This window comes from Mustela erminea, chromosome 3 (assembly GCF_009829155.1).
Source record: "Mustela erminea isolate mMusErm1 chromosome 3, mMusErm1.Pri, whole genome shotgun sequence".
NCBI classification, from domain to species: Eukaryota; Metazoa; Chordata; class Mammalia; order Carnivora; family Mustelidae; genus Mustela; species Mustela erminea.
This window is the reverse complement of record NC_045616.1, coordinates 30,221,417-30,248,799: the sequence shown is the minus strand read 5'-3', so window position 1 is coordinate 30,248,799 and position 27,383 is coordinate 30,221,417. Positions and strand designations below refer to the sequence as shown.

At 42.8% G+C, this 27,383-nt stretch overlaps 1 protein-coding gene across 2 annotated transcripts in view; it reads left to right on the top strand.

Annotated features, from left to right (window-relative positions):
- Nucleotides 1–27,383, top strand: part of ALDH7A1 (aldehyde dehydrogenase 7 family member A1) — a 45,354-nt gene that overhangs the window by 7,861 nt on the left and 10,110 nt on the right. For both annotated transcript variants that reach the window (XM_032335512.1, XM_032335511.1), the window contains exons 4-12: nucleotides 2,558–2,638; nucleotides 2,968–3,091; nucleotides 6,639–6,771; nucleotides 9,314–9,358; nucleotides 14,354–14,431; nucleotides 17,501–17,598; nucleotides 22,489–22,530; nucleotides 23,788–23,882; nucleotides 26,823–26,907. In XM_032335512.1, coding sequence (XP_032191403.1) covers nucleotides 2,558–2,638; nucleotides 2,968–3,091; nucleotides 6,639–6,771; nucleotides 9,314–9,358; nucleotides 14,354–14,431; nucleotides 17,501–17,598; nucleotides 22,489–22,530; nucleotides 23,788–23,882; nucleotides 26,823–26,907 — 781 coding nt within the window. The remainder of the gene's footprint in view (nucleotides 1–2,557; nucleotides 2,639–2,967; nucleotides 3,092–6,638; nucleotides 6,772–9,313; nucleotides 9,359–14,353; nucleotides 14,432–17,500; nucleotides 17,599–22,488; nucleotides 22,531–23,787; nucleotides 23,883–26,822; nucleotides 26,908–27,383) is intronic.

The window sequence follows — 27,383 nt, the reverse complement described above, 5'->3', positions numbered from 1 at the left end:
AAGCCTGTAGGCTAAATTCATTTGAAACATTAATGAGCCCACCCCATGTTCTAGAAAGTATGTAGATCTGTGCTGATTCATGTAACATTGCAAGTTTTATTGTTTTCAGAAGAGTTGTATGTATTGTAAAAATGGCAAATGCTGTAGACATAGAAAATATGGGGACTGGAAGTCTGTTAGAATTGCATCTCCTCCTCCCTCCCCCACCAAAAAAATCCTATTCCCCAGAAATGACCATTAACATCTTAATGTATATTTCTTCAAATATAAGTGAATGTTTAGCTATTGTGTGTATTATTTTGTTATTTTCTGTTATCCTGTTAAAACTCTTGAAAGTTTTTCCTTATGAGTCTTTCTTCCTATTTGGAGAGTGTGAAGTGTCCAATTTTATAGCTGTTCCTATATCAACTAGTCATATGTTGATGGGCATTAGGGTGGTTGGTTTGTCTCCGTTTGAAATGGCATTGTGATTAAGTGTGGTGCCTATCCCTCTGTACACTTATGTGTATGCTTGGTATCTGGGAATGGAATTACCTAGTCAAAGGGGAGGAATGGTTTAAAGGTTAGTAGGATGCCAGGTTCCTTCCAGAAAAGCTCTCTCCTGACCCGGTGATCTCTCTGGGAAGAAGAGCACGAAGATGAACCCTGAGTTCTGGGTCAGGCTGTGGGAGGCAGCAGCCTTTGAACAGTGCTGGGATAGCCCTCTCTAAGCGGGGGTGCGGGCAGGCCCCAGCGTGGGGCCTGTTGCAGTTGTACAACTGTACTGTGTACAGTTGCCTCTGAAGGAGAGGCTGAGTTAATTGGGAAGAGCTGGAGGGGAGAGAAGAAAGGAGTGGCGATCACAGTTGAGGAAGTCATATCTCCATAGGTGAAGCACATCGCAAACTTCACGTGACCCAGCCTGTACTCTTTGCCTCCATAAACCCCTTAACACTTCTGTCTTGTCTCAGGAATTGTACTTCCATCCACCCAGCTGTTCAAGCCACAGACCTGGGCTCCATCCGTGGTTCTTGCACCCCCCTCATTTCCCACACCTATTCCATTAGGGTGTCCTGTCTGTTCTGTTTTCAGATTAATCCTGAATCTGCTTTGTGTCCCTTGCTTTAGTTTTACAACTAAGTTACTGTAATCTTTGGTCTAGGGCACTAGAGTATGTTCTTAATTGGCCTCCCTACTTCTCTTTCCCCTCCAGTATATGCTCCACCTATACCACATTGATTTTTATTTTTATTTTTTTTTCACATTGATTTTTAAAAAGATTCTCTTTATTTTATTTTATTTTTTTGAGAGAGAGAGAGTGGGGAGAGGAACAGAGGAAATAGGACAGGTAGACTCTGTGCTGAGTGCAGAGCCTGGCTCTGGGCTCATTCCCACAACCTGAGCCAAAATCAAGAGTTGGACATGGACACTTGGACGGTTAATTGAGCCACCCAGGTGCCCTCTGCATGGTGGTCTTATAAAAGGCAAAGCAGGGACGCCTGGGTGGCTCAGTTGGTTAAGCAGCTGCCTTCAGCTCAGGTCATGATCCCAGCATCCTGGGATCGAGTCCCACATCAGGCTCCTTGCTCGGCGGGGAGCCTGCTTCTCCCTCTGCCTCTGCCTGCCATTCTGTCTGCCTGTGCTTGCTCTGTCCCCCCTCTCTCTCTGATAAATAAAAAAATCTTTAAAAAAAAAAAATGGCGGGGGGCGCCTGGGTGGCTCAGTGGGTTAAGCTGCTGCCTTCGGCTCAGGTCATGATCTCAGGGTCCTGGGATCGAGTCCCGCATCGGGCTCTCTGCTCAGCAGGGAGCCTGCTTCCTCCTCTCTCTCTCTGCCCGCCTCTCTGCCTACTTGTGATCTCTGTCAAATAAATAAATAAAATCTTAAAAAAAAAAAATGGCAAAGCAGGGGCACCTGGCTTGCTCAGTCAGTAGGGCATGGAACTCTTGATCTTGGGGTGTTGGGGTCTTGAGTGCAAGCACCAGTTTGGGCGTAAAGCTTGCTTAATTAAAAAACAAATCTTTGGAGAAAAAAAAAAAGTGAAGCAAATCATTTCCTTAAAAACCATTAAAGACTTCCCATTGCACTTACAGTAAGATTCAGTAAGATTATTAGTTCTGTGAATGCCTTGTTTATTTTTTGCCTCAGTGCCTGGAATGATGCCTGTCACGTAGTAAGTAGGTGCTCAGAAAATAGCGGATCATAATTTGAATGGGTTATGGAATAATACTGTTTTATTAGCTGAATCTAGGATTTGGGTATGCAGTCATTTTGACCCGCAAGAAGATGTCAGGGGGAATCACGAAGGTTTATTGGTATTCAGGGTATTTTAAGCTTTTTAAGCATCATTGTTTTTAGTCTTATAATTTATCTCTGTTCTTGGCACAGACCCTTACTCTCCAAAAATCTATAATCTGGTTGATGTTTTCTGGGACTCTGGTATCTGTGTTAGGGATGTGATCAGAAAGTCATCTGATGGATTTGTATTTAGTTCCTTTAGAGGATGTTTTTCTAATACTGTGTTACAGACACCAGTTTACATGTTGAATCAGATGCTAAGATTCTGTTCTCTTCTTAGGTTCCTGCTCCGAAGCGAGGAGAAATAGTAAGACAGATTGGGGATGCTTTGCGGGAGAAGATCCAAAAACTAGGAAATTTGGTAAAGTATTTTCTTAGTAAATAGATATTCCTTTGAGTTGGGGATTACGGCTGTTGAGTGTTTTTGTTTTAAGATTTTAGGATTGTGATGCTTAAGGGGGTCAGTTCATACATATAAAAAATGTCTTTAGAAGAAAGATGAACAAGATGAACACGGAAGAGTAAAGAAAATTCATGGGTTTTAAAATTAAGATAATAACAGACTTTCTGAAGTTTATATTTTGACAAAATAGACAAGAAATGCCATTTGCTTCCCCCTGTCCCCTCCCACCCCATAAATTTAGTATTTAAAACATGAATTGTGTTGTAAGAATGCTTCTTGGATTTTAGGTGTCGCTGGAGATGGGGAAAATCTTAGTGGAAGGTGTGGGAGAAGTTCAGGAGTACGTGGATATTTGTGATTATGCTGTTGGATTATCGCGGATGATTGGAGGACCCATCTTGCCTTCTGAAAGTAAGCAATGAAGTCAGTTAAACTTAGAGTTCTGTGCTCTTAGACCGTACTCCAAAATATGCTCTGGCTATGACTAGTTTGCAGAAGAAGAATTGTATGTAGCATGTAAACATATGAAAATGTCTTTAATCTCTGTACTCACAAACGTAAAATAGGTGAAAATATCACATCAAGATCCTTGTTAAAATTTTGTGTTTTTAAAGCCAAAACTCCATTTTGGGAAGTCTGTAGGTGAGATAGCCACTCTTTCATGGGGACTTTTGGCAACATGAATCACCAGTCCATAGCAAAAACAATTTGAAAATAAATCCGAAGGGCCCAAGGTTTAATACCAGTTTCAAGACTCTAATTTGAGTAAATATTCAATATGAAATATGACAAATGTTTGTATATAAAGGTGTTTGCTGTAGTATCACTAGGAAAAATCTGAAATGACCTAAATCCTGTATCATATGACAAATGTTAAGCTAATTTTGATAGTCTAGTAACATATTTTGAAAGTCATACTTAATGGAGATTGCTCTCCCCTAATCCCGCACTTTGGGTTTTTTTTTTCTTTCTTAAAGATTTTATGTATTTGACGGAGCACAGGCAGGGGGAGTGGAAGAGGGAGAGGCAGTGGGAGAAGCAGGCTCCCTGCTGAGCAAGGAGCCCGATGTAGGACCTGATCCCAGGATCCCAGGATCATGACCTGAGCCAAAGGCAGATGCTTAACTGACTGAGCCACCCAGGTGTCCCAGGAATATATATATATATTTTTTTAAAGATTTTATTTGCTTATTTGACAGACAGAGATCACAAGTAGACAGAGAGGCAGGCAGAGAGAGAGAGAGAGAGAGAGAGAGGGAAGCAGTCTCCCTGCTGAGCAGAGAGCCCGATGTGGGACTCAATTCCAGGACGCTGGGATCATGACCTGAGCCGAAGGCAGCGGCTCAACCCACTGAGCCACCCAAGCGCCCAGGAATATGTTTTTTTAAAGAGCAAATTCTCCTGTTTCTCTTGGCATATTTGGTAAATTTCCTATTGGTGGAAAGAATTGGGAGGTTTTTGTTTGTTTGTTTGGTTTTGTTTTTTTACTGTCCTTAATTAGGTATATAGCAATGATTCCCATTAGCCAAGAGGCATTTTATGTTTTACGTTACTGATCATTTTCTTTTTCTTAATATTTATTTATTTGAGGGAGAAAGAGAGCATAAGTGGGGAGGAGGGAGGGAGCAAGAGGGAGAAGCAGGCTCCCCAGTGAGCAGGAAACCCCATGTGGGGTTCCATCCCAGGACCCTGGGATCATGACCTGAGCCAAAAGCAGATGTCCAGCTGACTAAGCCACCCAGGTGCCCCATTACTGATAATTTCCAATAGGCTTTTCGAGTTAAAAAAGTAAATTGTCAGTTTGGAGAAGCATATGTATGCAAACAAGGAATTTCTTTGATATATACTTACTGAGATGTCTGCCTCACCAATTAAAATATTTTTCAGTTGTAGGCACTTTTTTTTTTTTTTTTAAAGATTTTATTTATTTATTTGTCAGAGCACAAGCAGGCAGAGTGGCAAGCAGAGGCAGAAAGAGAAGCAGACTCCCTGTTGAGCGAGGAGCCCGATGTGGGACTTGAACCCAGGACCATGATCATGATCTGAGCCAAAGGCAGAGGCTTAATGACTGAGCTACCCAGGTGCCCCTGTAGGCACATTTTTTTAGAAAAGTAGGTTATTAGTCTGTCTATGTAGAGGCTTTTGGGCGACTTTGATTTCATTAATGTAGTAAATACTTACTGAGTGTGCACCAGGTACCAGGTGAACTGATAGTGATACTTGATCAAGTCAGGCATTATTATCCTTGTCCTGAAGGGATTGATTGATTGAGCAAGTGAGTGTGCATAGTAGTGAGGCACGGGTAGGGGGACAGGGAGTGAGAGAATCTTAAGCAGATTCCATGCCCAGCACAGAGCCCCACACAGGGCTCGATCTCATGACCCTGAGGGCTTGACCTGAGCTGAAATCAAGTCAGAGCCTTAAGCAACTGAGTCACCCAGGCACCCTGTCCTGAAAGAGTTTAAAGCTTAAAGATACCTGACATTTTAGAGTGGGAGGGAAGTGGGAGACAAGTAATAGGATAATTGTAAAAGTGCAAGGTGGGTACTGTGATGGGGTGCAGGGGAGGGTGGTGACCCTGAGCCAGCCTTGTGAGGCAATCAGGAAACGCCCCTAGGAGAGACAGTAATCCAAGATCAGGCCTCAAGGCGGAGAGGGGGGTAGTGCTGGGGCAGGGGTGCTCTGACCTTGGGAAGAAGTCTGCTAGTTAACATGAGAGGACCTGGCTTATTTGGGTAGCTGCCTTGCTTCGGTGTAGCTTGAGGGCACCGTGTGAGGGGAGAGACCTGTCCTGGTCAGGAGCTCGGACTTTGTCCTGAGGGCAGCTGCAGTAGCCATCCAGACACCACAGGCTTGTAAGCAGAGGACAGAGGGCATCAGGGCTGTGCTAGCCTTCCTGGGGAGGATGACAACGAGGGGAGGGGCCAGGAAGAGGCTGTGTCAGTACATCATTTCCAGGGGGATTGAGCTCAACTAAAGGAGGGCCAGGGAGGGAGCATAGCCACTGCTGGGTTCCATGTTCTGCAGTGAATTTGTCCAGAAAGATGGACAGCTGGGAGCCCCACTTTCCTAGTTGGTCTGTGGTTTTAACTCAGTTTGTGACCTTTCTTGCTTCAGTTCACTGCTCTGGCTTCCTTTGATTAAAATATGCTGCTTGGGGCACCTGGGTGGCTCAGCTGTTGAGCGACTGCCTTCGGCTCAGGTCATGATCTCCGGGTCCTGGGATTGAGCCCAGCGTCAGGCTCCCTGCTCAGTGGGGAGCCTGCTTCTCCCTCTTCTTTCCCTTTGCTTGTGTTCCTGCTCTATGTATCTCTCTCTGTTGAATGAATAAGTAAAATCTTTAAAAAAAAATACTCCCTTTGTGGGACTGTGGGTGACAGTATATTTAAAATTTGTATATAGAATACATATATTTCTTTGTATTTATCATTTATCATGATAATGATAATGAGTTCATTTCTCATGAACTCAGACTTGTGCACTTCATTCATTTACCATATGTGTGATTCTTAGAGCTGTTCTTTTTTTCATTTAAATGAGCCACCTTTTCTCTCTTTGAAGAGGTCAGCGGATGACTTGACAGACAATGTAAAGAACAGGAATCATGGCTCTGGGGTCGGCTCTGGGGTCGTGATCTTGGCATTCACATCCCCCAGGGCAACTCTCATCACCTCTTGGCGTTTTCTTTGTCTTTCAGAGGGTGCTGATGCTGCCTGCTCCATACAGAGCTCCTATAAGATCAGAGGCTCAAGATCAGTACCCTTTATAACCTAGTGTAGTAACAACAGCTTTATTGTATGCTAATTAATGTACCTGTGTAAAGTGAGCCACTGTAAGGCACCCGGAGTCCGCCCTGGGTCTGCACCTTCTTTCTCATAATGAATGATTTCAGACTCTTAGTACCATCAAATGCATTAAGATACTAGCTTAAGTGTTCTGCCCCATCCCGTGTCCTCAGGACCTGGCCACGCTCTTATTGAACAGTGGAATCCTGTAGGCCTGGTTGGGATCATCACTGCATTCAACTTCCCTGTGGCAGTATATGGCTGGAACAACGCCATCGCAATGATCTGTGGAAATGTCTGCCTTTGGTAAGACCTCACTTTCTTAAGTGGTAGTAAGATGACAAAAGTAGCTGTTTTCAGATACTGCCTTGTAAGGACCTATTTAGAAACTGTCCCTGCTCCCCTTACCCCAGGGGATTTACTTGGAGACAAGTCCCTGAAACCAGCGCCAGGTAACAAAGCCCAGATACAAAGGTGGGTCAGGCCAGGTGGAGACGTCCGATCAGTGGTGGTGGTGGGGTGGGGGGTTGCATACTGTCTCCCTGGTTACCAAGGAGTATGGGCCCCGCCTTTTGGGTGCCAATCCCAAGCAAGGTGTAATAGGCTGATTCAAATGTCTACTAGGGTAAATTGTAACTCAATTGGTCACCTAGCATCACTGTGAAGTTTCCTGTGTGTGTTACAATCTCATTGGCCACCTGTGCGTGCCAGGCCCGACTGCATGGCCTTTGCCCTTAAAAACTAGTCTGTGAAACAGAGAAGGGTCACCCTCTCTTGTTTGCCCTCTCTTGTAAGAGGTGCGGCCCCGAACCTTCGGTTAGATTCTTGATGCTTGGCGCGAAATAAAGCTTTGCTTGACCTTCGCTTTGTATCAGTTCTAGCTCCTTTAATCGTGGGCATAACATTATTGGGGCATAACAGCCTGAAGGATTTTAAATGTATTGGAATGTTTTCTTTCTTTTTTTTTTTTTTTAAAGATTATTTATTTGACAGAGATCACAAGTAGGCAGAGAGGCAGGCAGAGAGAGGAGGAAGCAGGCTTCCCACTGAGCAGAGAGCCCGATGTAGGGCTCGATCCCAGGACCCTGAGATCAGGACCCGAGCCGAAGGCAGAGGCTTTAACCCACTGAGCCACTCAGGTGCCCTATTGAAATGTTTTCTAATATCCTACTCTTTAATGGACATATAAGTCACACCTGCTAATTGTATGGTGCTGATTTTTTTATTACTGCGAATTTTGCCATTGGTAACAATACTTTTTTTGCCTTACTATTTTGGCAGATGGCTTGTCCCCACTCTGGCTTCCAGCTCTTTCCACCCCAAGTGGATATACTGTAAGAGTTAGTTACAGGCTCTACAGGTTTATGGGCTCAGTTCTCCTCAAGGCTTAGATGTAAGCCACAAGTGTCCCAGGTCACCCAGGACATCTGCAGTTCTGGCCAGTCTTGTATAAATTAGAAGGTACCCGTGAATCCTCAGTTGCAGGAATTCACTAGAATGACCCACAGAGCTCAAGAAAATGCTCTATTTAATGATGATTACAGTTTGATTTTAAAAGTCTCGTCCTCTACCGACTGAGCTAGCCAGACACTTGATTATAGTTTGATTTTAAAGCATACACCTACGGTAAGTTGTAGAAAGGTCCCAGATGCAGAGCTTCTGTGCCTCCTCCCAGTTGAGCTGGGGCACGGCACCCTACCTACCAAGGAGCCACACTGATCTTTGGTGTCTGCAGTTTCTCTTGGGGGTTCCTTACGAAGGCACAGTTGATTAAATCGTTGGACATGTGTTTGGACTTTCTCAGCCCTCCTCCCGTCCCTGTAGATGGAGTTCTGTAGGGCCGATAGTTCGATCACGGCCTTGGATTTTATGGTGACCAGTGACCAGCCCCCATCGCATCCCTGTCTAGCACTGCCCCCTCCCCAAATCACCTTGTTAACATAACTCCCTGTTAGGATAACACATACCCTGGGGATTATTCCAGAGGATTCTGTTATGCTTTCAGAAACTGGGAAGAAAGACCCGGATGTAGCCTTCATACCACCCTCTAAGAACAAAACTAAGTTAAAAAGTTGGAGAAAAAAAGAACTTGGGAAGAGTCACAACCTTCCTTGTGAAATTTTGACTTTTTTTCCCCCCTTTCCATAAAAATTTCATAGTGAATTCCCAAGTGATTCTTCGGTCCTTGGCCAGTGTTCCCATTGATACGTTAACTTTTACAACTTTATAAAATATGTGATAGTAGAAGTTAGTTGGGAAATGCCTATTTGCAGATGGCAAAACACTTTCCTGTTTTTAGTTTCCATGGTGAGATCAGGAAAGCCAGGAGAGTTGTCTTGGCCTGCTTGGCATCTGTCTCACTAGTTACTTAACTGTAGTGTTGTGTTCGGTTGACTATATTCACAGACCGTCTTCAAAAGCCAGGCATCGCTGGGAGATTAATGATTTGACACCATCTTGCCAAAGAGATCCACGCTTTCTGGTGTTTCAGTCCATAAAGACTAGTTGTATGGTTTTTCTCAGCTCTGCGTGCCTTCTGGGGAACTTCTGAAGATCATGTTGATAGAGTTCCATTTCCATAATTGACAGAGGTTAATGTAACAGTCCCTGTGTTCAGTGCAGCGGGCAAGTTCAGAATTGCCATTTTATGTTTCTCGAAGTTTTATAGTCCCTTGGGTCCCAGAGACACAAAGCTGAAGAAGGACAGATTTTTATTTCAGTTATCAGGTTCTGTGGTCTGATTGGGACAGAATTTGTCACACAGACTTTTGGTTCTGCTTGACAGTAAAAGGTATTTATGATTTCCACCAAATTCAGTTGCATTTTTCTTTTTTTTAACCCTCTCAAGGAAAGGAGCTCCAACAACTTCGCTCATTAGTGTAGCTGTCACAAAGTAAGTATGTGTGGCTTGCTTTTTCCTGAGTGTTGCATAATCTCAAAGGGTGGCACTGATCTTTATTTATTTATTTATTTATTTAAAATTTTAAAGAATTTATTTATTTATTTGACAGAGATCACAAGTAGGCAGAGAGGCAGGCGGGGGTGGGGGGGGAAGCAGGCTCCCTGCTGAGCAGAGAGCTGGATGCGGGACTCGATCCCAGGACCCCAAGATCACAACCAGAGCTGAAGGCAGAGACCTTACCCCACTGAGCCACCCAGGCGCCCGGTTGGCACTGATTTTTAATTCAATGGAAGAGTCACATTTACTTAAGCAGGAAATTTAGATAACATCTTTCTCCTTTGATTGTAATAACATTTTGATAATCATTTTACAGTATATGGAGCTCTTTCATAGCTCTTTGGAAACATGCCAAATATTGATTAACATACTGAAACTGAGCTCTTAACAAACCTTATGTCACTTGGGAAATACAAACAAATCCAGTGGAAAGGAAGTCGTGCAATTTAGGAGCAGTATTTAGTAACTGCTGAACATGTTCATGGTTTTTGGTTTCTACCCAGCTAATACTTTATTGCTTTTGTTTAATAAGTGATTAGCAAAACATAAATGATAATACTGTTCTACTGATACTTATAGTGTCTAAAATGTATTTCATCTTTGGATTACAGATTTTTTTATTCATTTTTGAGAAATTGACAATTCTGGTTAGGTCATAAAATTAGTGTTACTAATCTGTCATTGTGGAATTTGGAGACTGTATAGAAGAGGATGCCTTCCCATGTAGAGTGGTAGTTGTTGACTGTCCCTGATGTTCCATTGGTTGCATGGTCTGCCTTCTCTGATAGAAGAATTGCTCGGAGAAAGCATGTGGAATCTCTGTGGAAGAGGGTCCTTCATGTGAAAAGTTCACTTAGGGACAGTGGTTTAGGAATTGAAACGTGGACCGAAAAAGAGAATAAGTGTGTGTGTTAGTATTTACTTGAAAAGAATGTGTGGTGATATTGAGGAAACTTTATCCTCCAAGGCAAAATAATTAAATTGAGTAATTAAATAATTATTGGCTTACCATAATTAAAATTTAATTATAATTATACTTAAATTATAATTAAGTATTATAGACAATGATAATCTGCAAAACACACGAGACAGAACATATCTATAAAAATGTTGAGGTTCCCAGGCAGTTTTTTTGGTTTTTGGGGTTTTTTGGTTTGGTTTTTGTTGTTGGGTTTTTTGTTTTGGGGTTTTGTTTTGTTTTCTTTGTTAAAATTTGGTTTTCTTAAAGCACAGCGATAGGACCTGCGGACAGAAAGAGCTGCCTCCTAGGGAGTTTAAAAAAAAACAAAACCCAAGACAGTTCTCTCAACATAGTGAACCAGACTTGCCAGTTGTTATTAAGCAGCTGGTTTAAAATACCTATTTTGACAATAGTTTCAAATGTTCTAGGTGATTGCTGTTTTGAGCTTATTTATGTATTTGCTCTAAACAGACTGAAGGATTTGAAATGTTCATAGGGGAACATGGCCTGTTCTTGACATAATTGAGGAGATTACCTGTTTTTGTCACAGAAGACAGTAAGTAAAATGATGCTAGGTTTTGCTGGAATTCACCAAGGGTGCTGTAATGATCTTATAAATTGAGTAGTCCTTATAAATTGAGCTAAACGTTCAGATTTGTATATGACGACAAGGCCACGCGTTGCCCGTTTCTCTTCAGAAGGATGTTGGAAAGGTCGGGAGGATAACATCCAGTATTTCTTTTCATTCTGTGTCTCTGTAGCAGCTCATGCAGGAGTAGGGAGATGAGAGTTGCTTTGGACAGATTTGGGGCGGGGGGCCCTCCTGACCCTCAGGATCCAAAATGTCTTGGAACAGTTCCTTAGGCAGAGCTCTTAGCTACCCACAAAGGACATGAAAATCCAAGAGTCCCTGTGCTCAGGGACGACCAAAACGCGTGAGGTTCACATTTCCAGGTTTCAGCGTTGACCAGCTCAGGGGTCATTTCTCGCATAAGTCATGATGTGTCTCTGTAGACTTGTTGATACTCCAACATTTACCAGGCAACCAGGGCGGGAGAATGAGAGAGTTAATCCAGTGTCAGGGGCTCATGCAGTACAGGAAAGGGTTTGGTGAGCTCCTAGGCACAAACCAGAATCCCCTCCCTTGAAGAATAGTCTGTCTCCTTGTGCAGATGGTAGATACACCCTCAGTCCCTGGAAGAAATTGTACAACCTGATGCCTGGTCACAGGCATGACAGCTACACCTGTGATCCTTGATGGACAGGAAAAAAGAAAACCGATAAAAAGGACATATTGGGGAACAACTGGAGAATATAACAACAGTATGTTTTTCATGGAAGTAGGTACAGAATTTGGACTTTATTTTTTTTAAAGGTTTTACTTATTTACTTGACAGAGATCACAAGTAGGCAAGAGAGGCAGATAGAGAAAGTGGGGGACACAGGGTCCCCGCTGAGCAGAGCCCGATGTGGGGCTCGATCCCAGGACCCTGAGATCATAACCTGAGTGAAAGGCAGAGGCTTAATCCACTGAGCCACCCAGGTGCCCCTGGACTTTTTTTTTTTTTTTTTTTAAATTTAGGAAGTGGCTAGAAGGTTAGGGTGATGGAGGAAAAGAGCCTTGGCTGTCTTTGGGCCTGAGTGCCCTAGGATGCTCAGTGAATGAAAGAACTCCGCATCAGAGAAACCAGGATCACTGGAGCCCTTTTTTATATCCCATTGTGGCACTGAACTGTATTTATGATCTTAACTTGAATAATGTTAAGTAGTAGGATAATGTTTTAGAAAACGCTCTATTGGCCTGCAGTGCTCTAAAGTGGAGGGTGCTGCTGCTTCTGGACTCAAGGATTTGGTGCGACACCAGTGGACAGTAGTCTCAAATTTGCTTAGATTCTGCCCTGTCTTCTTAGCAGCACTAAGTTTGGGGCCTCTTCCCCATTTCTTCCTTGATACTTCCCTGGCTGGTGTCTCTTTGCAGAGATGGGTTGAACTTCTCATTTGCTGGTGGGAACTACCTTTCCTTTTCTTCATTTTTCTAGGTAATAGTCCTTACTCCTTTCTATTCCTTTCCTTCATTTTAATGGACCTGGGGCAAGAGACCAAACAAATGCCTTCCGACCAGTGTGTCATCTTGAACCCAGCCATATGTTCATAGTTGGGCAGAAAATCTTTGAAAACAGGGCACATCAGTGGCTCAGTTGGTTAAGCATCTGCCTTTGGCTCATATCTCAGGGTCCTGGGATCAAGTCCCACATCGTGCTCCCTGCTCAGTGGGGAGTCTGCTTGTCCCTCTCCGTGTGCCTGCTGCTTCCCCTACTTCAAGCACTCTCTCTCTGTCAAATAAGTAAAATCTTTATTATTTATTTACTTATTTATTTGGGGAAATAAACTCTTAAAAAAAAAAGAAAGAAAAAAAATCTTCGAAAACAATGAACACTTGAACTACCTGGCCAGTGTTTTGTATCTTTTATTTTTTTGCTGTATTTTTCTTCTCTTTCTTTCTTTCTTTCTTTCTTTCTTTTCTTTAAAGATTTTATTTATTTGAGAGAGAGAGATCACAAGTAGGTAGAGAGGGGGAAGCAGGCTACCTGCTGAGCAGAGAGCCCGATGTGGGTCTCGATCCCAGGACCCTGAGATCATGAGCCCAGGGCAGAGGCTTAACTCACTGAGCCACCCAGGCACCCTCGTTTTTCTTTCTTTTAAGAGGGAGGGAGAGAGAGAGGTCAGGGCGGAGGGAGTAACAGAGAGAGGTCAGGGCGGAGGGAGTAACAGAGAGAGGGAGAGGGACAGTCTTAATGCTGGGATGAATTTGCTGACCCTGGGATGATAACCCAAGCTGAAGTCAGAACTCAAGACACTTGGGGGACCTGGATGGCTCAGTCGGTTAGGCATTTGCCTTGGGCTCAGGTCATGATCTCAGGGTCCTGGGATTGAGCCTCCAGTTGGGCTCACTGCTCATCGAGGAACCTGCTTCTTCCTCTGCCTCTGCCCCTCACCTCGCTGGTGCGCTCACTTGCTCGTGCTCTCTTTCTCTCTCTAAAATAAAGATTTCTTTTTCTTAATTTATTTATTTGACAGAGATCTCAAGCAGGCAGAGAGGCAGGCAGAGAGAGAGGGGGGAAAGCAGGCTCCCCGCTGAGCAGAGAGCCCAATGTGGAGCTCGATCCCAGGACCCCAGGATCATGACCCGAGCCGAAGGCAGAAGCTTAACCCACTGAGCCACCCAGGTGCCCCTAAAATAATCTTCTAAAAAAAGAAACCTAACGGACTGAGCCACCCAGGTGCTCCATGTATTTTTCTTCTTAAGATTTTAGGGGAAAATAAGTCGTGCTTTTAAGGTGTTAGAAATCCTTGTGTCTGATATGTCAGGTGAAATCCAGGCCTGTGTGTTTGGGACTCGGGCTAAGGGGTTAAATGAGTTCAAACGGGAAAGTAAGGCGGTGCAAAATTATTCTAGTTTTAAAAAAACTATTAGGGGGCGCCTGGGTGGCTCAGTGGGTTAAAGCCTCTGCCTTCGGCTCAGGTCATGGTCCCAGGGTCCTGGGATTGAGCCCCGCATGGGCTCTCTGCTCAGCAGGGAGCCTGCTTTCCCCCCTCTCTGTCTGACTCTCTTCCTACTTGTGATCTCTGTCTGTCAAATAAATAAAATAAAATAAAATAAAATAAAATAAAATAAAATAAAATAAAATAAAAAAACTATTAGAAACTAAGTTGTTGGGATGCCTGGATGGCTCAGTGGGTTAAACTTCTGCCTTTGGCTTAGGACATGATCTCAGGGTCCTAGGATCGAGCCCCACATCCGGCTCTCTGCTCAGCAGGGAGCCTTCTTCTCCCCTATCCTGCCTGCCTCTATGTCTACTTTTGATCTCTCTGTCAAATAGATAAATAAAATCTTAAAAAGAGAAAAAAAGAAAGAAAGAAAGAAACTAAATTGTTCTCTTTCTCCGTAATTGTTTTTCCATTTCTAGAATAATAGCCAAGGTTCTGGAGGATAATCAGCTGCCTGGTGCGATCTGTTCCTTGACGTGCGGTGGAGCGGACATCGGGTAAGTCATTGGGCCCAGAGCAGCTTTTTGTTGAAGGGCTTCAGGTCCATTGGTTAGAATCTTCTTTTTTAGAGTAATGAAACCCAGGACAGCTGAGGAGGAGGGAGGGGTTTTGGGGTATCATTGTTATCTCGTACCTCATTGGGCTTTGCATTTGTTAGGACATAGCCTTTGTTGGAGGATGAATAAGATTATCTTTGTAATTGTCCAGAGCTAGTTTTGTGAGGTGTTTATAGTCTAAAATAAGAAACTCCTGGGGTACCTGGGTGATTCGGTCTGTTAAGCATCTGCCTTCCATTCGGGGTGGTGACCCCAGAGTCCTGGGATGGAGCCCCATGTTGGGCTTCTTGGTCAGCAGGGAGCCTGCTTCTCCCTCTGCCTCTGTCTGCCACTCCCCCTGCTTGTGCTCTCTTTCTCTTGCTAGTTCTCTCTCTGTGTCAAATAGAGTCTTTAAAATAAAAAAATAAAAAAAGAAAAAAACTCCTGTAACATTGAGGAGTCTATGGCTTTCTGCCAGTTAGTTCATAGAGGTGCTTACTTAGAAAAACCAAAGCTGTGGAATTGGAGTCTGGTGTATCCCTCAGCTGAGAACCTGTCCTATTGTCTAGGTTCTTCAGCTGACCAATAAAAGGGACCTCTGGGAATGTAGCCTCTTTTAAAAAAATGTATTCTTTTTAGAAAATTGCTGTATAATTCACATACTGTAGAATCCGCTCTTTAAAAAGGTACAGTTGAGGGGTTTTTAGAAGATTCACATTGTTGTGCAACCATTACCGTTATGGTCTTTTAAAACATTTTCATTAGACCAAAAAGGAATCTCATTCTCATTAGCAGTCACTTGGCATCCCCTCTACTCCCCCACAACCACTCCTCTACTCTGTCTCTATACGTGTGCCTTTTGGGAACCTTTCACGTAAGTGGAATACTACAATATGCAGGCTTTGTGGTTTCTTTAACTCAGCATCCTATCAGAGCCTTTTCCTAAGCCGGGAGCTGTAATTGCCCTGATCCGTGATGAAAGCTGAAGTTACTACTGCTGGCTTAGCTATTGATGAGGTGTGTTTTCCCCAGAGGCCCCTGGGAGTCGGGCCTTACAGCCCGCACTGGCTTGGGTGAAACGTTGGTCTCCCTCCTTCACTTACCGTACTGCTCCACTTGCCCATTTCAGAAAGGAATAATACATTCGTCTTTTGATGAGAATGAGAGAATAGCAGGAAATACAACTTCCACATGTAGAGTACCTAGTGAAATATTATCTACATGTCGTTTATAACATTACAGCATTTGTGCTCTCTGAGCATCCATCCTTCATATTGGTCTTGGACTGGCTCAGAGGGGGTAGTGTTTGCAGACATGCATTAAGTGACAGCTACTTGTGCATTAGGTAACGGTACTTAGAGTATCAGTGCTAAGGTTTGCTGAACCTGGGGACATCTCTGTGTGTAATCTCATCAAGCAGTTCTAGCCTTACAGTTTATCTCTTGCGCTGGTTGATCTGCTAGTCTGCTACCAAGCCCTTTGGAGCCCTTAACCAAGAGCCAAGAGATTTGCATCTGTAGTGTCTGGTCTATATTTCTTAGAGATAACTGGAAATCCTAGTACAGTCTTCATTAAGTGAGCTTCCATGAGAGATATTTAGGATGTTTCCCTGTAGTCTTCAGACTTTTAATTCTTTTTTTTTCCTTAAGATTTTTTTTTTTTAAAGATTTTATTTATTCCTTTGACAGAGACAGATCAGAAGTAGGCAGAGAGGAAGGCAGAGAGAGGAGGAAGCAGGCTCCCTGCCGAGCAGAGTGCCCGATGCGGGACTCGGTCCCAGGACCCTAAGATCATGACCTGAGCTGAAGGCAGAGGCTTTAACCCACTGAGCCACCCAGGCGCCCCTTTCCTTAAGATTCTATTTATTTGACAGCACAAGCGAGGTTAGCACCTGGCAGAGGGAGAGGGACAAATTCTCTGCTGAGCAGAGCTGGACACAGGGCTCTATCCCAAGACCTGGGATCATGACCCTAGCATCTTCCAAAGGCAGGTGCTTAACCAGCTAAGCTACCCAGGTGTCCCTCAGACTTTTAATTTTTTTTTTTTAAGATTTTATTTATTTATTTGAGAGAGAGAGAATGAGAGAAAGAAAACATGAAAGGAGAGAGGTCGGAGGGAGAAATAGACTCCCTGCCGAGCAGGGAGCCGGACATGGGACTCGATTCTGGGACTCCAGGATCATGACCTGAGCTGAAGGCATTTGTCCAACCAACTGAGCCACCTAGGTGCCCCCAGACTGTTAATTCTTTTTTTTTTTTTTTTTTTTTTTTAAGATTTTATTTATTTGACAGACAGAGATCACAAGTAGGCAGAGAGGCAGGCAGAGAGAGAGGAGGAAGCAGGCTCCCTGCCGAGCAGAGAGCCCGATTGCGGGGCTTCATCCCAGGAGCCTGGGATCATGACCTGAGCTGAATGCAGAGGCTTCAACCCACTGAGCCACCCAGGCGCCCCAGAATTTTAATTCTTAAAAGAATTTAGGAGTCTGCCACGTAATTGGGATGCTCATAGAGGAAATGCTAAGGTTACAATGTATATCATCCTTTTTTTAAAAAAATATTAGAGAGAGAGAGCACTCAAGAGTGAGTGGGAGGAGGGACAGAGGGAGAGAGAATCCTGAAGCAGGCATCCTGCTCAGTGTGGAGCCCAATGTGGGACTCTGAGATCATGACCTGAGCTGAATCCCAGGACTCTTGAGATCATGACCTGAGCTGAAACCAAGAGTCAGCAGTTTAATGAACTGAGCCACTCAGGCACCCCAGGACTTTGATCCTTAACAATGTCCTCAAGGTAATTTTCGTTTATTGAGAGGTCCCAGATCAGATTAGCCTGTTGGACTGTATGGTTTTGCTTGTGAAAATCTAGTTCATTTTCATGAAGACCTTCCTTTGCACTCTTGGGATAGACTGACGTGTATCTTTGACTGAGAGCCATTCTGTGGTGAGGAAGCATGTCAGTGCTCTGGATTGGTGCGAGTAGGTGGTGCCGTTGCTGGACTTCTGTGCCTGGGTGACCTTGTTTGTTCCCTTGCAGCACAGCAATGGCCAAAGATGAGCGGGTGAACCTGCTGTCCTTCACCGGGAGCACACAGGTGGGAAAACAGGTGGCCCTTATGGTGCAGGAGAGGTTTGGTAAGTGTTGACTTTCTCATGAGCAGTGGGATGGATAGGGAGTCTCAAAGTTGGGTTTTTTCCTTGGATTGTTTCTGTGGGGACACCTGCCATGTTTATTTGACTGTCCAAGTAAAAGAGAAGGGATACAGATACCAATGGGGAGATGGCACATTTAAGAACGTAATTTGGAAAAGCGTGTCGTTTTCCCCCTAAATGACCAGAGCGAAATCTTATCAAATACATTTCTTGATTTCTGTCAGAAGTGTTTGGCAAACTAGAAACAGAAAAGTCATACTTTAAATAGGTGTAGGGATTGACAGGACATGGAGTGAATTTAGGAATGGAAATCTTAAGTCTGTTCTCCTTTACATTTTACGTATATACAACTGACGAGTTGTATACAGAGTGTTCTGTGCTCCACTGGAGGCTTCTTAGAGTTAAGTTTTCAAGAATAATAGTGACTTTCAATTTTTGGTGGTTTTGCTGAATTTTGACAAACCCTAGCCTAAAATGAGGCTTGACTACTAAATCTGCCAGTTGTTTTGCTATAAAGGCATTGCTTTTACTTATTTTCCCCATCCTGAAGGCGTGGCTTTTTTTTTTTTTTTTTTTTTTTTAAAGTAGGCTCCCCTCCCAGCATGGAGCCCAGTGCAGGGCTTAAACTCAAGACCCTAAGATCAAGAGTCAGATACTTAACTGTCAGAGCCACCCAGGCACCCCAGGGTGTTACTTTTAAACAGGAGACTTACAAACCATTAGGGCTAATAAGTAAGGTTAGGTTGCAGGATACAAGATCACTATACAGAAATCACTTGTATTCCTATACCTCAACAGTGAACAACCTGAAAATGGAATTCTGAAGACAATTCCATTCACAGTAGTGTCAAAAAGAACAAAATACTTTTTTTGAAAAAAATTTTATTTACTTAATTTGAGAGAAAGAGCACAGCAAGGGGCAGGAACAGAGGGAGAAGCAGATTCTCCACTGAGTAGGGAGCCCAACTCGAGGCTTGATCCCAGGTAAATGCTTAACCGACTGAGCCACCCAGATCAGGACCTGAGCCCAAGGTATATGCTTAATCGACTGAGCCACCCAGGCACCCCTAAAACAATAAAATACTTAATAGTAAATTAAACAGGGGCACCTGGCTGGCTCAGTGGGTAGAGTGTGCAACTCTTCATCTCTGGGTTGTGAGGTGGAGCCCCACATTGGTGTGGAGGTCTCTTAAAAATAAAATCTTCAAAAAAAAAAAATAATAGGAGGAGTTGAAGTCTTTCACACAAAATACTACAGAATACCATTGAAAGAAAGTAAAGAAGATCTAAGTAAATGTAAAGATGTCCCATTTTCACTTTTTGGAAAAGTTGATATTGTTATAGCCTAAGAGCAATACTGCCCAAGTAGTCTACAGAGATTGCGGTCCCTTTCATAATGTTACGTGGCTTCTTTGCAGAAATCGACAGGCTGATCGCTAAATTTAGATGAACTGTGGAGGACCGCAAGCAGCTCAGTCTTGAAAAAGAACAAATTTCGAGGACCCATACTCCTGATAACACAACTTCATACAAAAATATAGTAATCAAGATGATGTACTTGCCTAAGGATAGATGTCAGGATCAGTGTAATAACAGTGAGAGTCCTGAAATAAACCCTTACAGTTAGGTCATTTGATTTTTTTTTTAATATTTTTTAAAAATTTATTTTTTGTTTATTTTCAGCATAACAGTATTCATTATTTTTGCACCACACCCAGTGCTCCATGCAATCCGTGCCCTCTATAATACCCATCACCTGGTACCCCAACCTCCCACCCCCCAGTCATTTGATTTTTGACGAGGGTGCCGAGACATTTCAATGCAGAAGTAGTCTTTTCAACAAAGGGCAAAGGGTGTTGGGACAACTAGATATCCATGTACGTGGTAAGAAAGTAGACCCCCAACTTCATCTTGTACACAAAAAATAAATGTTCCGGTGACGTGGATATAAGAGCTGGAACCGTCAAACTTAGAGAAGAAAACATAGGAATGGGTTTTTGTGACTGTGGATGAGGCAGTGCTTTCTTCGACATGACACCTAGAGCAGAAACAATAAAAGATTAAGAAGACTTCATCAAAAATAAAACATCTGTGCTTCCAAAGAAACTTAAAAGTGGAAAGAAAAACCCGCAGAATGGGAGAAGGTATTTGCAAATCCTTTTTCTGATGAGAGATTCATATCTAGAATAAATAAAGAATTCTTAAAGTTCAACAGTATAAAACACAACCCAGTTTAAAAATGGGCAAAGGTTTTGAATAGATACTTGTTCGAATATTCACCATGACCCCAAGAAGCTTATGCTGGGGTGCTCAAGATCATTAATGCTACTGCTTCCATGAACAGATTGATCTCTTCCTTTTCCTATCCCCTTATTACTTTAAAGCCGTAGTTTGTTACTGTCTCTTAAGTAGTACTGTTTAGTAGAAGGATTGCGGTCTTTAGAAACATGTATCCATCTGCTGTCAGTTGCAGGTTCTTTTCTTGGACAGAGTTGGTGGTTATGAGTAGATTTAGGGAGCACAGAGAAAATTCGGAGGATCCGGAATGTGTGGGTCCCTTCTCTGCAGTGTGTCCCTTGAAGCTGGGCAGCAGGAGCCCATGTTAGGTGTAGAATCTGCTGTGGCTTTCCTTTTCTCAGCAGGTAGTATTGTCCTCTGCTGTAGCCAGCCAGGTTATCATTAAATCCTCTGTTGTAGCAAAGACTACAGCTAATAGTAACAGGGACTTCGGTTATAACAGCCCTGTCTCCTTCTAATGTCCCCTGGGTGCTTAACTGTTGGCATTGGAGAGAACGTCTCTGGCTGGCACATGTGCTCCTGGTAGCACAAATCAGTAGTATTTATTTACATAGAAGCTGATTTTAAAGGGCATTTAAGGAAACATACTCAAAAGATCAGCCATAAACACAGCTCTGAAATCGAGGCAAATCTCTGTTCTTTATTGCTGATGTGTGTAAGGTAAGAGTGGTGTTCATAGCCTGCTGTGTGACTTTGCTGTAATGTAAGTTGGCAGTGTGTATTAGTAGCTCTAATAGACTTACCCTGTGACCTTGACTGAAGTAGATAATCAGGAGGTAGATAATCAATAGATTATTCAGCACTAGAGCAGGAGCTAAGTGAAATTTGTTCCATCATCATGTTGAAATGGTGTGCAGTGATTTTTCAAGCAGCTCTTAACAACTTAGGGAAGAGGTGTAAGAGCACATTAGTTCCTGTGATGTCAAGAAAATACAAATGAACAGGAAAGAGATTTGAAGGCGCTGTATCAGATTATGAGGAGAGATTCCTGGTGACTTACGAACCATAGCTTTTTGCCTATTTGATACCTTCTGATTTAAAAAATATTTTTGTTGTTCAGTTTCTTTTCTTTATTGTGGTAAAAGAAATGTGTGTATATATATATGTGTGTGTGTATGGATATAAAAAATTTATCATTTTAATCAATTTTAAGTGTACACTTGTATGTCACTGAGCACATTTCCATTGCTGTGCAACCATCATCACCACCCCTCTCCAGAACTTTGTTTTCCCAGTTGTATCCCCATTAAAAGTGAGCTCCCCGGGGGGCGTTTGGAAGCTCCTCTGCGCTTGGCTCGTTCCAGAGGGTTCCTGCGCTGGCCGGTCGCCCGCATCGGGCACCTCCAGCTTCTGTGTCTCCCACTTCCCGACACACGGACCCAGACACGCGCGATTTCAGTGGAAGGACCCGGACACCCCACAGACAGACCCGATAGGGAAAACGAATCTTTCTCAGAGGACTTTTTCTGAAGAACGGAACCTGAGATTTCCCCCTCTTGTCTAAGAAAGATGATGTTCCTACTGAATTCCAAAAACAGGAGGGATTTTCAGGGTTATCGACTCTAAGATCCAACCAGAGGCCACTTCTTTCATTTATCTTGTTTTTCATTTTTTTTATTCAACAAATGCATTTATAATATATACATAGAGCTGGATGAGGACATCAGTGCCTGGCGGGCATGATGAAACAGTAGGGGAAGGCCAGTTTAGACCCATGAAGCCCACATAGCAAGGGAAACACATTAGATAAGTTAATAGTAAAAATAAAAATATAGTCACAAAAAAAAAAAAAAAAAAGTGAGCTCCCCGTTTCTGCTATCCTCCAGCTCTTGGCTACCATTATTCTGCTCGTTTTCTTCATGGGTTTGACCAGTCCAAGAACCTCCTGTGAGTAGCATTACCAATCAGTCCCTGCTGACCTTACATCGTATGTCTTAAAGGTGGTGGCATGCGTCAGAACCACCTTCCTTTTTAGAGCTGGATAATAATTTGTTTATTTTCTCATTTTTTGATGGACCCTTGGGTTGTTTCCACCTTTTAGCTACTGGTGAAGGACCTAGAAGTGGATTGTTAGATCGTATGGTAATTCATTGTTTAATATCTTGGCAGATTACAAAATTTCCCAGACTTTTAAAAGGAGTTTCAAGTGGTAGAGCTTTCACATTGAGAGAAAAGTTCCAAAACTAACACAGGGATTCCTGTATGCCCTTAATGAAATGCACTCAGTGGCTTACGTGTTGGCCCATTTATCGTTTTCTCTCTAGCAACATGTATGCATGCACATAAACTGTGAGTGCGTATTTGTTTTTTTTAAACCTTTGAAGATATGTTGAAAACATCGTGTTTCTTTACCACTAAATATTTTGGGGTATATCTTACGAATACAGACATTGTGCCATAAAACCATGGTACAGTTAACAAAATCAAGATGTTTGATGTGGATGCAATGCTCATACTACATTTGGAATCTGAAAATAAATTAAGACATAATTGAAATAAGCTGTGATTTCAGGCTTTCTTGCAATGTGTGTTAAATACTGAAATGGGCTTTAAAGTGTGTTTGTGTTTTTAAAGGGAGAAGTTTGTTAGAACTTGGAGGAAACAATGCCATTATTGGTAAGGTTGCCTTTCATTTATTTTCTCTTTCTTTCTTTCTTTTTCTAATTTATTTATTTGATGGAGAAAGACAGAGCAAGAGAGGGAACAGAAGCAGGGGGAGTGAGAGGGAGAAGCAGGCTTCCTGCCGAGCAGGGACCTCAATGTGAGACTTGATCCCAGGACTCTGGGATCATGACCTGAGCTGAAGACAGATGCTTAACGACTGAGCCACCCAGACACCCCTGCCTGCCTTTCATTTATTTTCTGTTCAGAATAGCTTTGGTAGCTCAGATGAACATACAGAACTTGAATAGAAACTCATCCCTCCTGTATTGCATGCACCTAAGATGTAATTTTAGTTTTCAGGTTTTACTTGGGAGACATGATGTAAAGATGTGAGGCAGAGATGACTAGGAAGGACAGGTGTTCATGTTAGGAAGTGCTACCTGGGGCTTAGAGCTTACACCTGAGACTTTATAGTGTGGCATGATTTCTTACTTTTCTCCTACTTCAGGAGAACTGGCCACGTTTCTCTAGAATAAGTGAGTAATTCTTACACGACGTCCTGATTCCTTTATATTTTAAAATATTTGCTTGTCTGTAATGGATACTGAGTGCTTTTATACTGGGAAAGAGCCAGCTCTTAAAGCATTTTGTATCGTTTACCTGTAGGTTTGGAGTTGACGTGATTCTTTTTTTTTTGGTTTTGGCCACAAAAGGAAATAGGGCACCAACCTGTTCTGGATAACGAACATTAGGAGGATGATTGCTTGCTGGAAACATGGATTTTGTGATAAAAACCAAATTTGGTAATTTGTATATTGCCATCATTATCATCATGTGTAAATGCCTGTATATTTGTGGTGTACACTAGAAATGTAAAAAGTTTGTAGTGATGGCTTTGTTCTGGTTGAACCCATCTAGTTAAAGAGCGTGTATTCAAAAATACAGTTAACATTTAGTGACACTGGGTATTCACAGATACTGTGTACAGCTGTTTGATCTGAGTTATTTCCTTTAATCCCCACAGTAATCCCGTGAGGTAGATGCCATTATTAATCTCATTTGACATCTGTACTGGGGTAAAGACCTTAGAGCTCATTATTATGCTCTTATGTAATCCTCCCTGGAAGAAAAGTTGCCCTGTGATGTGAGCATGCTTCTGTCGCAGAGGAAATGCTAGTGCTCCTTACAGAGCTTTCTGAGAGCATCATTTAGTCCCGGTTAGCATGTCTCCTTGGTGACACTGATGGGTATCTGTTTTGTCTCTCTAAGCCTTTGAAGATGCAGACCTCAGCTTAGTGGTTCCATCAGCCCTCTTTGCTGCCGTGGGGACAGCTGGCCAGAGGTGTACCACTGCGAGGCGCCTGGTGAGTGTCCATGAGGGCACATGACGTTGAATGACCTACAGTCCCTTAGTATCACATTGTACTGTTAGGACACATTGTAGAAGTACTGCTAGAGACCTGTATTCTGCAGATATGGTTGGCACATCTGTGGTCCTTGCTCAGAGTGGTGGTGCTGATCAACCGGGGTCTCAGCCTCACCCTCCACTCAAACTAAAAGCAGACTCACACTCATTGATTAGAATTTGACTGGGACTGTTTTCAGTCTTAAACCTAGAACGATCTGGACAGAGTCCAGTGTCATTTAGAGAATAAAGTCAGGTCAGAGTTCAGAGAATTTGCAAATCATTTGCTAAAAAATAGCTTTAGGTTTTTTTCTTTTTTTTTTTTTTTAAAGATTTTATTTATTTATTTGACAGACAGAGATCCCAAGTAGGCAGAGAGAGGAGGAAGCAGGCTCCCTGCTGAGCAGAGAACCCAATGCGGGGCTCTATCCCAGGAACGTGGGATCATGACCTGAGCCAAAGGCAGAGGCTTTAACCCACTGAGCCACCCAGGTGCCCCAGCTTTAGTTTTTTTCATAAAAACACTTTAAGTAATAAACTGTTAGAAAGATTTTAATTTGGGGCCTTATAGTCTGGTATTAGATCTAGACTTGATTCTGCATGGTTTATTGAAAAATAAATGACTTCGTTTTTTGTCTCTGGATGAATACATCGTCTGCATACAAATATAGACCATGTTGGTATTAAGTGCATATATGGAGTTATGGGCTAGCATCTGTGTGTGGAGTTTGGAAGTTTTAATCTCCATACTTAGATTTTATTTTATTTTATTTTTTTTAAAGATTTTATTTATTTATTTGACAGAGAGATATCACAAGCAGATGGAGAGGCAGGCAGAGAGAGAGAGAGAGAGAGAGAGAAGCAGGCTCCCTGCTGAGCAGAGAGCCCGATACGGGACTCATTCCCAGGACCCTGAGATCATGACCGGAGCCGAAGGCAGCGGCTTAACCCACTGAGCCAGCCAGGCGCCCCACCATACTTAGATTTTAGCTAGATTTCACTTCTGTGTGGGATGCAACCCTGATTTTCATGGTGCTGAATACTCTGCTACTACCAAACAAGTATTTCTTTTTTTAAAATTTTATTTATTTACTTGACAGAGAGAGAGATCGCAAGGAGGCAGAGAGGCAGGCAGAGAGAGAGGGGAGGAAGCAGGCTCCCTGCTGAGCAGAGAGCCTGATGCGGGGCTCGATCCCAGGACCCTGAGATCATGACCTGAGCCCAGGGCAGAAGCTTAACCCACTGAGCCACCCAGGCACCCCCCAAATAAGTTTTGATGAGGTGTAAGATTTGGCTACATTATTGACTTCTTCTTCTTCTTCTTCTTCTTTTTTTTTTTTTGATAGCGAGAAGAACAGAGCAGGTGGGGCAGCGGGAGAGGGAGAAAGAGAGTCTAAACCAAGGCAGTTTCCATGCCCATTGTGGAGCCCGATGTAGGGCTGGAGGTCATGACCCGAGCTGAAATTGGGAGTTGGTCCCTTAAATGAATGAGCCACATGGGTGCTGCTTGTACATTTGACATTTTAAAAATTACTGAGTTTTCCTCTTTTAATTAAAAAAATTTTGTAGTTGAATTAGAGGAATTGGCTTTTTGTTTTTATTTTCACCCATGGTGAGTATGAACCAATTCTTTATAAGGTTGACATAATATAAATTAATTAGACTGAAAGATACCTAGAAAGTAAATCTCCTTTTTCTGTAACTTTTCTTTCTTTCTTTTTTTTTTTTTTTTAAAGATTTTATTTATTTATTTGACAGAGAGAGATCATAAGTAGATGGAGAGGCAGGTCGAGAGAGAGAGAGGGAAGCAGGCTCCCTGCTGAGCAGAGAGCCCGATGCGGGACTCGATCCCAGGACCCTGAGATCACGACCTGAGCCGAAGGCAGCAGCTTAACCCACTGAGCCACCCAGGCGCCCCTTCTGTAACTTTTCGTATTCATTTTTTTCCCCTGTATACGACAATTGATTATCTGTAATCATTTGTTCCATAGTTGTTCCATTAGTTGAAGTTCTCAAAAAAAAAAAAAAATCTGAGATGTGATGTTCATAGAATAGTTAACAATTTATTGAATTTGTTTGCCTTAAACATTTACTACACTAATGCTGAGAAGAAATCAGTACTCCAAAAAATGAGAGGGAAGTCAAGCATTTGTCTGTTCAGCTGAGTTTTATTTTTCCTTTGTGTCTTGGGGCAAGTGTACATAATCAGGCTCTGTACTTAGTGTTAAATGTTAGAGGATGCTATTAGTCACTGCCCAGATTGGTTTCCGCAGGGACAGTTAGTGGTATGTAGAAAAAGTCCATCCCACAGCTCTCCGTGACTGTCAGTCCATATGCTACATGGAGACCAACCCAGAGAGTGGATGGCTTGACAAGTTCCTCTCTGTCCGTGGGAGTGTAGCACAGGATGTTATTACATCCTACCTGAATGAGCCCAAGGGCCGTGCTCCTGGTTGAGGTCTCCCTCTGGAGCCCCGCTTGGCCTGAGAGCTAAGGGCATGTGACACAGCAGCAGCCCCAGGCTGACCGCACAGCTGTGGTGTGTGTTCACCATGATTAGCCTAGATAAACTTGAGGTTCTCTGGTAATTAAGATATCAAGTGCTCTAGAACAAAAAACAGGCTTTAATTGATGTGTGAAGCTTGGCCACATAAGTCCTTAGAATCTTGCTAAACACATGGCTTAAAATTTTTTTCTAACCTCCACTGAGTGGGAATTACTGCCTTAATGTAGTTAATATTAAAATTAGAAATTATCTAATACTTAATTTGCTTATGTTTTCAGAGGTCACAGTGTTTAAAAACCATTATGAGTTGTAAGTCAGGAGTATTAAGGAAAATTGCACATTGTTAATTTGTGCATTTTACTGTTCCCTTGAATGTTTCCTTTTTTCACTTAGTTTTTACACGAAAGCATCCATGATGAAGTTGTAAATAGACTTAAAAAGGCCTATGCACAGATCCGTGTGGGGAACCCATGGGACTGTGAGTATCTGGTTTATTTCAAAGATGTTTGCTTTTAACAACTGGTCTTAACAGTGTTTCTGATCTTATATTTTCTGTTTTTCCTTTCCTGAGAGGCCTGAGGGCATAAGAAGTAGGGTCATTGGGCACTTGGGGTATCACATCTGCTCCTAGTTTAGGATTGTGAGTGCTTGATGGCAGCTGGTGGGTGAGCTTAGGTCTTGGTGTTCAGGCAGGATGACTTGGATGAGCTTCTCTCTCTTCACTCTTATGATGCTCATGGAAGCCATCACCATCCTCGTGGAAGGCTGCAGGAGGCACCTAGCTGACTTTCCTGCTTTCACTTCTGCCTTCCAGAGAAGCCAGAGTGATTTTTTTTTCCCCCAAAGATTTTATTTATTTATTTGACAGACAGAGATCCAAGTAGGCAGAGAGGCAGTCAGAGAGAGAGGAGGAAGCAGGCTCCCCACTGAGCAGAGAACCTGATGCGGGGCTTG